The sequence below is a fragment of the Scomber scombrus genome, chromosome 2 (assembly GCF_963691925.1).
Source record: "Scomber scombrus chromosome 2, fScoSco1.1, whole genome shotgun sequence".
NCBI classification, from domain to species: domain Eukaryota; kingdom Metazoa; phylum Chordata; class Actinopteri; order Scombriformes; family Scombridae; genus Scomber; species Scomber scombrus.
Window position 1 is genome coordinate 29,055,849 of NC_084971.1, and position 14,341 is coordinate 29,070,189.

Below are 14,341 nucleotides of genomic sequence, written 5' to 3' on the forward strand. Positions count from 1 at the left end.
TCCCCCCCCCCCCCCCCTCTCTCTCTCTCTCTCTCTCTCTCTCTCTCTCTCTCTCTCTCTCTCTCTCTCTCTGTCTCCCTCTCTCTCTCTCTCTCTCTCTCTCTCTCTCTCCTCCTCCTCCCTCCCTCCCCCGGGGTAACATCACGCAATACCCCGCAACAGTTTCAGTGAAACAGAAACTACTTCATCATAACAAAGATGATGTCTTCGATAGTTTTACTTTAAATTACAATCCAGAAATATAAATAGAGTTAAATATAATCACATTAATTATCTTTAATTCCTCATCAGCACCACCATGTGGTGCTAAGTACCCACAGAAGTGCCATTAAGTTGCTTTTTTACCCCAGATCAGTACATATTGATTAGACGAGGGGTGTCAAAAAAGGGCCCGCGACCCAGAACCGGCCCATCAAGGGGTCTAATCTGGCCCACTAGATAACTTTGCAAAGTATGAAAGTAATTTAAATTGGTCTGCTGCTTCAGAGGTTGTTTCCACTCTGACGATGAATACAATTCTCTGAAAAATTACAATATTTATTTATTGTAATGTCTCGGAGTATTGTCAGAAAGATACATGATATTATTTCTCATTAGCTCTAGTTAGTGAAAGTAGAGAGCTGTTGTCAGTCTGTTTACAAGCCTCACAGCTTGTGGGTAAGAAGCTGTTCAGCATCCTGAAGCAGATGCTCCAGTACCTCTCTCCAGTCGGCAGGAGGGAAACATTTATGTACTTAACATTGTGCAAAATGTTGTCAATCAGCAGCTTCTGTGTAAATTAATCTGTAAAAGACTGAGACATAATATTGTTGAAATTGCACTCATTTTTCTCATCCCAGGCTATTTATCTGTTTTGTAAAAAAAAAAAGGTTTATTATAGTAAAGTTATATTATTGTACATTATTATGCAATGGTTTTACTTGTCAGACCCACTTGAGATCAAATTGGGCTTTATGCTTGAACTAAAATGAGTTTGACAGCTGGACTACACAGAGCACAATCAGAAATGTAATGAATAGAATGACACTTTTCACACTTTACTGTATTTATGAGTCAACAGCCAACCTTTGCCTTAGAATATAACTATCTAAAAGATTGGAATACGTATATGCAATTAATAAAATGAAATCCTATCAGTGTAGATAATTAGGCTACACCTCAATCTGGCATTTGTGAGTCATAATTAATGTGTGGAAACAAGGGAATGAGTTTGCTGCTTTACGTCCAAGGCTGGTGTTAAATCCAAGGAGAAAAGTAATGACATTTGACTCAGGTTGGCACTGTCGTCCAAAGTAGTTCAAACTGGCTGGATTAAGCTAGTATGGGGCTATGAGATAAGCTGCATATGTACAGTAGAGATTTAATAAACTACTAGCAGTTAAATTAATGTAAATTAACACAACGCTGGGTTGTAGATATATATACTTCATTAAAGTGTGTTTTTTTTGTGCTCATTGTTGGTGATAAATATTCATTTATCCTTACATAACGTTAGCGGTAGTATGAAGAATATAACGCTACGTTATATGAAATTGTAGCAAAATGGCTGATGAATTTTGTAGATATATATTTGATATAAACAGTGAAACAGTCATTTATTCAACATGTTTATTGAATACCATGTGAAACAAAGCTGTCTTATACATGACTGATATCCACTCCAATTATCCCATGCTTATCCTACACACATTCACCCTGTCTGAGGAATAGAAAGCCCGCCCTTGTTCCACATTTGACCAATCCATCATCCATCCATCATCATAAATACTGGCAATGAACAGAATGCTATGGCATATGATAAGAAAAAAAATAAAAGTTAATCTATTAACTTTATAATACTCAAGATTTCTTAAACAATTCTAAACAAATTTATCTAAATTAAGAATAATTTGAACAAAGGCACAAGCAAAAGTATTTAAAAAAAGGAATAGCTGGACATTTTGGGCATTTTTCTTGCCAAGTTTTAAATGAGAATGTGTGACGGGTCTGTGCCGAGCCGAGCGTGGAAGTAGAGCCAGGGGAAGCACTAGCCTCGTTACCTAGCAACACAGCTGGATTCACAACATAACAAGATCAAACGAGAATCCATCTTCAAGTCATATGCTTGTCTGAACTATGGATGTCATACTAGGGTGGGGTACTGTACTCGTTACTTAAGGTTATATTATCAACTGGTGCCAAATTTTGGTACATAGCAGAACATAGAGTGAGCATCCCGAAATAAGTTTTAAAAAAAAACAAACAAACAAAATCACAGACCAAAACAGTGACAGGAGCACCAATCCACAGACACAAAGAAATAGAACGGATCCATTTTACCAGCTTGCATGGCAACTAGCAGCTAGTTAGCACATCTAGCATCATTACTAAAGCCATGCCATGCTGTGTGTTTCCTACATACTGTATAAAAATAAAGTGTAGCCGAGGTGTTTCCGGTTTAACAGTACCATGCTGCTGGACAAATCCACGTCCAATGAGGATTCTTGCGTGACCTCATGAATCCAGCTGCCTGGCAAAGTAAGACGGTGATGGACAGATGGTTCGTCCATTCACCTGCCAGGTATTTTTTGGAAGTGCGTACTCTTTTGCAAACAGTTTCCAAGTACTTCTCAGATGGTTCTGTGTAACAAACCACCTGACACATTAGGTTACTAGCTTAGTATTCAAAAATACACTCAGCAACTCCTATAAAGAGAGATGGTAGGCATACATAAACACTATGTTTTTCCATCTTCTCACGAAACTCTCTGCAAGAAAGCCAACAGAAGTTTTTCCCAAAATGTCAAACTATTTCTTTAACAAAAAAAACAAAAAACTATTTAAGTTGAGACTCAATAGACAGTGACAAATTTCAAGAGCAAAATATGTAGTTTTCAGTACTGTGCCTTGCAATAAAATTGGGCTGAATGGGACTGTGGGAGTCAGTGACTGGTCCAGACTGATTTTAAAGGTCAACAAGTCACACAGGGTGCAAAAGTCATTCATCCTTCTTTTCTTCCTTTTCTTCCTTTTCTTCCTCTTCAACCTGTGCTGCCTCTGCCGCCTCCACTCTTTCCTCTTCTTCTGCTTCCTGCTCGCCCGGTAATCCATCTTCGCCAATCTCATCGTGTACCACATATCCCTCCTCCTCCTCTTCCTCGTCTTCGACTTCAAAACCTTCTTCCTCTTCCTGGTTCCCCTGATCCTCATCTTTCTCCATTTCTAGCCCCTCCTCCATTTTTTCCTCTTCTTCCGCCTCTGCCTCTTTTTCTGCCTCTGCCTCTTCCTCTGCCTCCTCTGGTGCTTCTGTTGCTGCTTCACCCTCGTCCTCCTGTTGGTCCTCCTCATCCTTAACTAACGCATCTTCTGTCTGGCCGTCTGCTGTCTCACTGGTTAACTCCAACTCGGACACGTCCATCACCATGGAATCCTCTGGATCCTGGTCGTCCTGGTTACCAGTGAACGGGTTCTCTCCCTAAGAAAAAGGGAAGAAGGTTTGTTATTATATCTTATCTTATGTTTCTTTTCATAACCCAACTTTTATGTCTGTTTTACTTCATTACTTTACTCTTAACATTTCTGGTTTTACCCACTTTATTTCATTCTTTCCTTTTATATATTTTTTAAAATATTTTCATTAATCTTTTATTACCTTTTTATCCTACCTCTGGTGTTTCCTGAGTTCCTATTTTTAATGATTTTTCCCCCCGTTTGTTTGTTTGTTCTGACTATGTAAAGCACTTTGTGTTACATCACGATGAATGAAAAGTGCTACACAAATAAAGTTTTATTGATTGATACTACAAAGCATGTCATTGATCTTCAAATTTTAAGTGGCACTCTCCACCAAACAATGTAAATATGGTCAGTAACAGAACAGCTTTAGCTGACATTTAACCATATTTTTCGTAGCCTAGAGTTTAATAGTGTACAATTGTTTTAGCTGAAAGTGCAATCATAATAGCTGTATCATCATTACCCAAGGAATCAGCCTATTTCCCCCCAAAAATGCTCATCTTTTACTTGCTGCTAGATGAGTCATGCAATTAAAAGCATGGCCCTGATTTAATTTGTGCTTTCATGGTGTCATTTATACTAGCACTGCGCTCCATTATGAGTGCTACCACAATTTTTTTTACTGCCCTTTAAAAGCAAAATGGCACAATATAGCACACAGGGGCACTTCATTAATTTTAGTTCCCCTATTATTATCATCATCACACTAGAACAAAAACAGTAATACAGTATTCAAATATTTATTCAATTATTGATAAATATTGAAATATTTGATTTTTACCATTTTATTATCATGACTTTAGAGTATTTACACTCAAATTTAAAAGAATGAAGTGCATCCAATGTGTGATGTGATGAAACTATTTAGGGCTGTGTTCTGGTTTCACTTTTACTGTACTTGAAAACAAGCAATGACACTGTGACCACAAATTCGATCTTCATTCCTCTTTCCGATGAAAATATATTGATGTTATATAAGTACATTTAAAAAGAGCACTAGTACGCTATTCAGAACATGCATATTGGTTGCCAGCCCGTGTAGACATACCTTGAGGTAACTCTCCAGCTTCTTGCCAATGATTTTGTGGTTGAGGATGCTGCGAGCGACTGACAGACAGGCCCTCTTGGACTGCTCCATCATACCCTTGAATCACAAGAAGGACAGTTCCCAGTCATAAATAAGAGAGCGCAAAACATTGAAAGAACAAGCATTACATCATCCAGTGTTGGCCACAGGGGTGTGATAGTAATTGGTGCGTCTCTGTGGAGTCGAACCCACCTAACCTTATATTATCCTGCATCATTATGGCTTTTACAGTAAATTAAAGCACCAAAACAAAAAGACTGTTGCCTAATTTTGAAAAAGACCACATACAAATGTTTGACTGCAGTAATTTCTACAACTCAAATGTTTTGAAACTGAATTTGCCACATAGTCAGATTCTATTCATGTTTACTACCTTCCTCGCATTCAGTCTGTAGCTTTTTCATACAATGTTAATTTCACAACAGATTTATTAAAATGTCTCGGTCAATGGGCCGTACCTTGCGGTTGTAGTTATGGTCAGGTGACTTGATATGTTTCTGTATCAGGTGAGGCTGCATTGGAATGAAAAGGTCACATGCTGCGCAGTGGGCGGCTTCCACCTTCCTCATGAAGTGCTCCATACCAAGATCTGCACAAAAGTGTGAGAAATATCCGTGATGAGTCATCAGGTTACTTCTTCCATTCACACCAACACACAGACACACACACTGCTGCGGCTGCTTACCCCTGGTGAGGTCTTGCTCTTTGTACATCTGGCAGATGGAAGCACTGTGGTTTTCCAACTGACTAACCCTCTGCTCTGTCTTCTTAAACTTGTTCTGCAGATAATCCTAGAAAGCACATAAGGGAAAAGTTTGTTAGTTTACACCACACCACAATTACTCTACTAAATCTGCTGCATGTATAAAACAATAAACCAATGTTTTCTTTTCCTATCAAGTTTACTACGCTTGTATTTAATATAACCACAGAAGCTAAACTATGTGCATGAATCACTTAAAGCAGCAGTTGAGTGTTATTTTATAATGACGTCACAACATTTGTGTAACTTCTCTTTAAAAGAAACCAGTAACAACTTCAAATACAACAAAAATTCAACACAATAACCCAGCCATGAAAACCATATATGTGAAATAGTGTATGTTTAAACTCACAGGTAATACTGCATAATATGGAGTCGATATTTAAAGCCTGAATATTTAAGCCCACAATAATAAATCAGATGTGAATAGAACATTCTGATTTTGGGCAAATTCCTGCATCTGTAATGCACAAATAGCTGCACTCTTATTTTAGTGCATTTACAAAGAGCAAAGGCTTAAAATAAATCTGTATTTGGAGCATCTGTGAGACATATGGTGTGAATGTAACACAAATCTCAAATCACCTGGAGGAAGTCTGTAGTGGGCTTGGACAGCTGGCCGGAAAGGAACTTAAAGTGATCCTTGTGGAAGCGACTCTCGAGATGAGCCTCCATTTCCTCCTTGTAGAATGAACGGAACTTGCACACAGAGCATGCAAACATCACCCTACGGGGGAGGGGGGGGGATACAAAATAAGAAGTCTTAGTATTAAAACCCATGAGGAAAAAGTCACATGAAACTATATTTATCACTATATAAACCTAGCGTTGTGATTGCAACAAAACTATAGGTGTAGTGAGGTAAAATGAAGTATGCATTAAACCAATGTCTCTAAGAATGAAAGCACGCACCTCTAAAAACCCCTTTAAGTATCTAGGCATCTGTTTATATCTGTCATCAACATGCAGCGACAAATTGCTGTTCACTCCTGCCTATTATGCGTCTTGAGCTGACCACATGTGTCCAGATTTTGATGCTGCCTAAAATCGTCTAAGGCCCCCATGCACAATTATCACATCAAACAAGAGCCAGATTTGTTATTAAAGCTAATAAAAAATGTTTCAAGAACTAACATACATGTACAGGCTATTCTAACTGTTGAATACTCCAACCATGTACATCTGTTCTACTTTTTTCAAATATAACAACCACCATGTGCTGCATTGAGGACATATTTTCCTGTTACATCCTTGCCAGGGACGCTTTAGCATTTACACTACAAAAGATATGTGGTCAAATGTCCGAGACCACCTCAGCCAGTGGTTAGAGTGATGGGATCACAATGCGTCTTGGTGGTCGTTTACACGTGTATTTAATGCTGTCCACTTGTGATCTGACCACCTGAGACACATGTTAATGCCAGGTGTAAACAGGGTCTATGGTATGTCCTCTTACCTTTCCAGGAAGCCCCTCCTCTTCCTCATTTTCGGGGGCTTGTCCTGAGCCTGGGCTGGGCTCTTTGTCTTCCCCTTGGAACTATCCTCCTGTTTCTGTGCAGCTGAGAACAAGCACAATAACAGAAGTTAATGTATGCCACAATTTCCATGAAAGGAAAACTGTACAAATAGTGGATGTATGCAGGGAAACAAAGAAAGTCTGTAGTTAAACTTACCGTCATCTCCATCAGCAGTAGATTTTGTTTCCTGTGAAGAAAAGCATTGCAATATTTATTACATGTATAAAACTATGAGGTTTAGATCACAGCCAGCTTGTGTCAGTGCTGTTTGGTAGAAATAGAAACGCTATATTTATAAAATTGGTTGCATGAATTAATCTTGCCATAGCTTATTTATTAAATAACCCATGTATTAGATGGTTGCTATTTTACAAACATAGTTGAAGGATTAATAAAGCCAAAAAAAAACCATTTGATATCACACAATACAGGAACAAAACAATGCTTTGATGCTGACCGAGTAAACACTCTCCAAACAAGCTTGATTTACTCACCGCAGCTGCAGCTTTTGATTCACTGTCATCACCATTTTTCTCTGTTTGTTCTGTGGAAGTAAAACATATAAACATGAGCCAAAGTCAGCACAAAGGCCGTGGTCCGTCTGGTAATAAGGTGCTTTATTTGATGCTGGGGTTTTTTTAGTTACCGTGTGTAGCTTCTGATCCTGTACTCTCAGTCCTGTTAATCTTTGACTCTGGCTCATCAGTTCCACTGAGCGTTTGCTTTCTCTTCTTCTGGGGTTCACGCTGTGGCTTCACCTGCTACAGTCAACAAAATCAATTTGCACTCTGACAAAAACACATTGAAGTAAAACCAAAAACTCATATCAATGAATTCTAAATTTAAAAAGGTGCTCTGTGGAGTTTTGGATAAAGAATAAAGTACTCAACATGTATTATGAATATTCTTAAGTTCTAACCAACATGATGAATGCATTTCATTCCTCATAAAACATTTGCTAGCAGCCTTCTTTAGTGGCACATTGTTGCACATTTCTTGAGACATTAGCGCCACCTGTTAATCAAACAGTGCTCCTGCATGTCTATCCTCATGTTTTTGCATGAGGGACCCACTAATAATGAAGCTGCTCCGTAGTATTACTAAATACAGATGTCCTGCTCAAGTTTTTGGACCCGATCCGAGTCCTTAATTAACAGGCTGTCGGTACCAAATCCAATACTTGTATTTACCTCCACTGATCCTAATGATCATCTCAGGACTACTAGAGGTGAAAAACTCCACAGGGTACCTTTAATGCTTCTAAAAGCCAATTAGTACACTTCACAAGTCTTCCTTCTCTGGGTATGTCCTTATCACTCGCATTACCCTTATTGTGAGATTACCCAAAAGACAAAAAAACAAACAAAATAAACAAACACTTTACACAATTAAATCTAACCAACCTTAAACTAAATAAGTCAAAATATAATTCCCCCGAGTCAAATCATTTGATACCAACGCATGTAAACAAGAACAAGAATGGGGCAGGGAGAAGTACCACTTGCCTTTAATGTTCAAAAGGGGCAGTTTAGCTCCATGAGGCATTTCTGACCACATTGAATAAGGGCTGGACGGAGATGGAAGGGCAAGTGATGCGTCAAATGTGTGTCTGGGATTATCTGTGACAAACTGCTTTGGTGGCACATAGCAGGTAGTAGCACGTGAGGCTGACTTGCCATTTGGTTGAGGATACAAAAAAGGAGGGGATCGGAAAGGGCTTAACTTATGCCCAATGTCTGAAGAGGGCTTCCTAATTTGGCTGGAGGTACTTACTTTGTTAAGGGGTCTCTTGCGGCCTCGCTGGCGGCCTGCCCGTGGGCCCCCTCCAAAATGCCTCCCAGGAAAGTCGTGAGGCCCTTGAGTGGAACCCTGATGGAAACCCCCACTCTCAGGGTACATGCGGTTGGACAGGAGGGATGGGAGCTTGCCTCTACCACCTCCTGGAGAGTGGCCACGGTGGGACTGGCCACCACTACCGCTTCCCCGCCCACCTCCTCCTAATGGAGTGGGGTCTGACCTGCGGTTTCCAAACCCTCCTCCAGTTCCTCGACCCCCAGCACTTCCACCCCTTCTGGGGGAACGTCGGCCTGCTCCAGCCCATCCTGCACCTCCAGAACCTGCTCCCTGGCCACTGGTGAAGGACTCCCTCATATTCTGTCGCATTTTAGCGACTCCATAGGAAGAGGAAGGGCTGTCGAAGCCTCCTCCTCCCCCTAGCCCAATTCCCCCTCCGAAGCCCGAGCCTCCTCGCTGACCCAACAGCATGTTGTCCCCACGGCCATCGCCATAACCATAGCTACTGCCGCCAGATCTGTAGAGATCTCGGGAGGAGGAAAGAGCGGAGGAACGCGAGTCGTAAGACTCGTACTGGTCAAACCTGCGGGAGGGAGGGAGGGAGAGGGGTGATAAAGAGCTGAGAGCAAAGGAGGCAGAAAGGCAGTCAGGTTTGGATTTCTCCACCTGCTATTCCTTCTCCTCCATGGTCTCGCTTTCTCCACTTAATTTCTTGTCACTCCCAGCTTTATTTCATAAACCTCATTAGATCAGAAATTGGTGATCCAAAATAAGTTAACACTCTGTTTGTGGTATCCTATTGTATAATACCGAATTTTCCTCTGATCATTACATTTACAGAAACTCATCCAACCACATTTTTTGTTGGAGGTCAAACCGTATCTGCAGAGGAGGGGAATTGTAGTGTCTTTTAACCACTATTCCTTGTTAAAGGATTGGCTGTGAAACCTAAAACAGACATGAGCATGGTCCATTACAACCAATTATGTCTTCAGACAGATTCAAGAGGGACAATATCATGGGAAGTGACTCGATTATAATAAATACTAAAGGGGATGAAATACAAATTGGGCTTTTTCCAGGGGTAAGAGTGTTTTTGTAGATATAGCTGGCAGCCTTCAATAAACAATTCAGCAAAAGTAATATCAGGCCAACACCTGTCAACTCATCTTTGTTGTGTAACCTAAAGCCAGAATGTGGGGTTAGGTCACATGGATGAGAAAAACAAAAGTGTGTGTGTGAAATGAAAACAAAGTCAAGACAAAGGGCAATGTTCAGGAAGTGCTAGGTATGGAAGGACTGATTTCACGTGCAAGCATGCCAATCTGATACAAAATGGAGACTCTGGTCTGTACTTCCAGCAGGAGGGACATGCATTTTCATGACATCTATGACAAGACTTCCTCCCCAGACAGACCAGAACTTAGCAAAAAAGAGATCAATCGAGCCCTTTCAGATGTTGAGGCGTTCAAATGCAACCTGTGAACAACTCACACCGTAACCTCCACCACAAATAGGAATTGAGGCATAAATATTTTCACCAAGGATAAATGTGCAGTGTGTGTAAATACAGGTTTATACTGCCTCTCCCCTCTAAAACAACAACAACTAGGTCTATCGCCACATTGGTCTTGGTTTTCAATTCTTTACACAGTTGTTTTTCTACAACGAGGCCAATCCACAATCCCAAACTTGGAATGACTTTTACCGAATACCGATAGCATAAGAAGGCCAAAGTGTCTTTTAATATCAGTGTAAAATGTGAAGACATTTACCGAGGTTCTTTTCAGATTTGTCAAAAAAAAGAAAAAGAAGAAGCAACATTTAACTGGCTGGATATTTATATATATGTGTCTTTAAATACATATATTTCACTTAAAATATGTGCAATAACAGTATCAACTATCAACTCAGGTATATTATCATTTGACACCAATACTACTGTGTACATAATGTTACTATTCTTTAATACTACTGTCTAATTGTTGTATTGCTTGTGTACTTACTTATTATTTATTGTTCTTTATTCTTTCTATTGATGTTCTTCTATTTCTTGCTATCCGCTTGCTGTTGCAATAATGCAACTTTCCCCAGTATGGGACTAATAAAGGAATATCTTAACTTATTGTCCAGGTATGAGGGGTAAATTCAGTAATGGGAGTTCTCAACCTACCACATACATTTTTTAAACATGACAGACACTAAATGGGAAATGTAATACTCTTAATGTGTATGTGTTTGTGGTATCTGATGACTGATGAAAACAGTATGGAGCCAAAAAAATAAATAAAATAAAAAAATCTTACCTGTCTCGACCCCCTTTCATACCCCCCTCCAACTGGGTGAGCATGTCCAAGCGCTGGTTAATTTTGGCAATGACTGCATCTGCATGTGTGCCTGTGGATGAGAGCAGGGACGCTCCCGAGAGCCCTCTCTTCATGTGGCTGCCGCCGCCACCTCCTCCTCCTCCGTATCCCCCGAGACCTGACATGGAGTCCTTATAACCTCCCCCATACAGGTCAAAGCTCCCAGAACCTAATGCGGTGAGGAATTAAAAGATCTGAATATGACAAATATCCCATTGCATACTATACTATAATAAAGAGGAGGTTAAATCACTAGTCCCTTAAACTTTATAAACTGTACATTTGGGGGCTGTAAAAACGTATGAAAAAAAAATATGAACAGTGTGTAAGGGATATTCAGAAATGATACAGTCAAATGTTAACAATCAATTGTCAAATAGTGAAACAACAAATAATTTTACTCTAAGTAAGATATTTATTCTCTCACCTCTCTAGTTCAGTTAAATTGTTAAAAACAACACCAGTAATAAAATCACACACACTGTTACACTATCAACAAGATTACAAAGTTAAAATTACTGTGATGTGAAATCATGTCAGTATAAACAGACTCTAGTTTTATCACTGCAGTAACTCAGAGCTGGCTGCAAATATAAAAGAAATAATGCGTTTCCTTCAGTTGTGCGATCAAACAGTATATCATACGGACAATGGATGACTTATTCACTCACTTCTACTTCCCGACCCTCCGCCTCCCCAACTGGAGTAACCTAGGAGACGAGAGGGAAAAGATTGATATATGCAAATTCAAAAACAATATGACATTTCAAACTTGACATTTGGTTATCAATGAGCCATTAGCCTGTATGGATTGGCTGAACAGATCGTGAAGCAAAACCAACATGACACACCGTTCTTACTAAAACTGGACCCTCTTATAAAAGGTTGAACTTGCATGTTGTTTCTCTTTCTGTATGTGAATTATTTATAGTCTGTTTATCTATCGGGAAACTTCTTGTACACGGGTCTCTCTTGAAAAAGAGATTCATACTTTCAATGAGACCTGTTTTAATACTGCTAGTAAAAACAAAACCCTTAAATGCTGTTACAATTTAAGTGATGGGGGAAAAATCAATAGCGTGTCTGCAAAGTCATTTTGTGCAAAAAATGCATTTAAAGTTTATCTGAAGCTTATATGAAGCTTCAGCAGTCTGAATTAGTCATATCAAGTGGATATCTGCCACGTTTACAGTCTTTTTTTTACCATAAAATTCCCTCTTTGTGTTTCCCTGTTGAGTTGTGGTGGAAGTTTAGTAACAAAAAGAGGAACTTGGGCTCTAAAAAGATTGTAACATTGAAAGATATCTACTTTCTTTTGGTATATTTTGGATCTCTGAAGCTTCACATTATGCTCCAGATAACCTTTTAAATACAGTTTTGCACAGGAGGAGGACATTGCAAGTGCATTATATATGGGATCTTCTATAGGAGGAATGTTTGCAACTATAAAATCCTACTGCAAGGTTTATTGGAGCACCTGACCTGATTATTGTTTTATGGCAGGAAAAAATAAATGGGGAACCCGTCCTTTAACATTATTCAGGACAGCTTGATTTTTTCTACAGTTTAATAATAGACAATGCATCTGATAGCTTCCTGGTTTGGTGGCATATTGCAAATGGTGAATGCAAAAACAGCTGCAGAAAAGTATTAATGACAGTAAGGCTGCAGGCAAATTAAGTTTTTTGGAGGCATTTTTTGCTGAGACGGCCATTTTATAGACTAGCCTTTTAAAGTGCAAGCTTTCCTCCCTCCCTCCCCTACACACTGACTCCATTTTAATGGTTATCATTAGTTAGCAAAGGCGAGCTAACACACCCCTACACACAACAGCATAACAATGGGCTATCACACTGCTCTATGTTAGCTCAAATAAAATAGCCTGGTGGTGAAGTGGCTAACCTAGTCATCTAACTCGCCATGTTTCTTTCAAGTTAGCTAACAGGGCCTTGGTATACCTTTTTAAGACTTTTACACGATTCGTGATTGGCACAATATGTAGGTTATGTTTTCTTACATAACAGGCAACTGTGTGTGTGTGTGTGGGTTGGTTGCTGTGCAGCTGAAAATCTGTCCTAGCTGCTACAGCACAGCTAACAGTGTAAATGCACGGATGCTAAGCTACATTAGTGGGTAACAAAGCATGCGGCTAACCGGATAACTAATAAACGATAATGACTGCAGCCAAGGCGGATATATATATGCACAGGTCATATGGACATTAGTTTACATAGCTTAACAACCAGAGTATATTTACCAGAACCGTAGCCTCTGCTGTCCATGGTTTTATTCTGTGCGTTACTCGGTCAACACAAACTGCCCCGGTGGTTTCTTCTTGAAGCAGAGGAGCTGATCTGGACTACAAGACGCAGCAGCGACTCTCCTCTGTACGACGCAAATCACGTGACTGGGAACGCATCATCATCTCTACGTCACACGCATGAGTGACGTAAAGCGGCGCTCATTGGATTCTTAAAAAAAAAAAAATGAAAAAAAGATCCATTTGAACATTTTACACAACATTTATCCAACAAATGTTTACCTTTCTAGATTTTTAGAAACAAATGCTCTTTTTGTCTAAATGAAAAAGAGGATGTTTTGTGTAACATTTTGGAAGGATTTGGAAAGTTCTGTTTTAAACAATACTTCAAATAAGAATATTTGTAACATTGTTAACCTTTTTATTTTGTTAGGAAATTTTCATATCCACAAGGCCAAAATATCAAAAACAACCCCATCATTTAAGTTATTTATCTATTTATCTATTGTGAGTACAGCGGGCCATTACGACAACCTGTGAAATCTCTTCCAAAAGTAGCACGACTGAGAGGACGTAAGATTGCTAAACTTTGAGATATTGAGCAAACCAGGGGTCAAGTTTTTTCGGTACACCCAAGGCAGGATTAATACAGCCACTGAAACTCATGCTCATTCCGCTAGTTGATACTAAACCAATCAGCACTTTGTTGCCTGCTAATCAAGATTGTAAAATCCCCTGAGGCAATTCTCTGTTTTGTGATACAAATAAAATTGACTTGATTTGTGCAGTGAAGAAACAACACCCTCTAGTTGTTTTGTGTGAGACAGACTTTCTAAATTACATTTACCGACACAATGTGACAAGTTTCTCTATAAAATGCTCATGTCTTATTAATCATGTCTCTTTGTCAATACAGTATGTAAATACCACTTGATAGCATGGATGCATGATTGATCTTTGGTGATTGATTTTTCAGAGCAGTGTTATGGTGAAGTGGGTGCAGGAGAGGTTTATTCTGTTATTCTAAAGATAAATAAAATGACTAAGAAAAGGAAAAGA

The 14,341-nt window shown here is 39.4% G+C and overlaps 1 protein-coding gene across 2 annotated transcripts; it reads right to left on the reverse strand.

Moving 5' to 3' along the window:
• Window positions 1-1,594: 1,594 nt before the first annotated feature.
• Window positions 1,595-13,376, reverse strand: akap8l (A kinase (PRKA) anchor protein 8-like). 2 transcript variants are annotated; one of them, XM_062435864.1, is made up of 13 exons: window positions 13,280-13,376; window positions 11,694-11,732; window positions 10,963-11,191; window positions 8,636-9,239; window positions 7,509-7,620; window positions 7,357-7,406; window positions 7,019-7,049; window positions 6,802-6,904; window positions 5,931-6,072; window positions 5,268-5,373; window positions 5,041-5,171; window positions 4,544-4,639; window positions 1,595-3,454 (listed from the first exon to the last, which is right to left on the reverse strand). In XM_062435864.1, exons 1-13 carry the CDS (start codon window positions 13,302-13,304, stop codon window positions 2,978-2,980), a joined length of 2,145 nt encoding a protein of 714 aa, XP_062291848.1. In that variant the 5' UTR covers window positions 13,305-13,376; the 3' UTR covers window positions 1,595-2,977. The 2 variants fall into 2 exon arrangements, with proteins under 2 accessions (XP_062291848.1, XP_062291842.1); XM_062435858.1 differs by having other exon boundaries at window positions 7,509-7,623.
• Between the last annotated feature and the right edge of the window lie 965 nt (window positions 13,377-14,341).

Excerpts from the sequence above, each read along its gene's own strand:
- akap8l (XM_062435858.1), bottom strand. The coding sequence starts at position 13,304 with ATGGACAGCAGAGGCTACGGTTCTG. Across the intron at positions 7,407-7,508 it reads AGGATCAGAAGCTACACACG|AACAAACAGAGAAAAATGGT; the intron begins GTAACTAAAAAA and ends TTACTTCCACAG. Across the intron at positions 6,905-7,018 it reads TACTGCTGATGGAGATGACG|CTGCACAGAAACAGGAGGAT; the intron begins GTAAGTTTAACT and ends GCTTGTTCTCAG.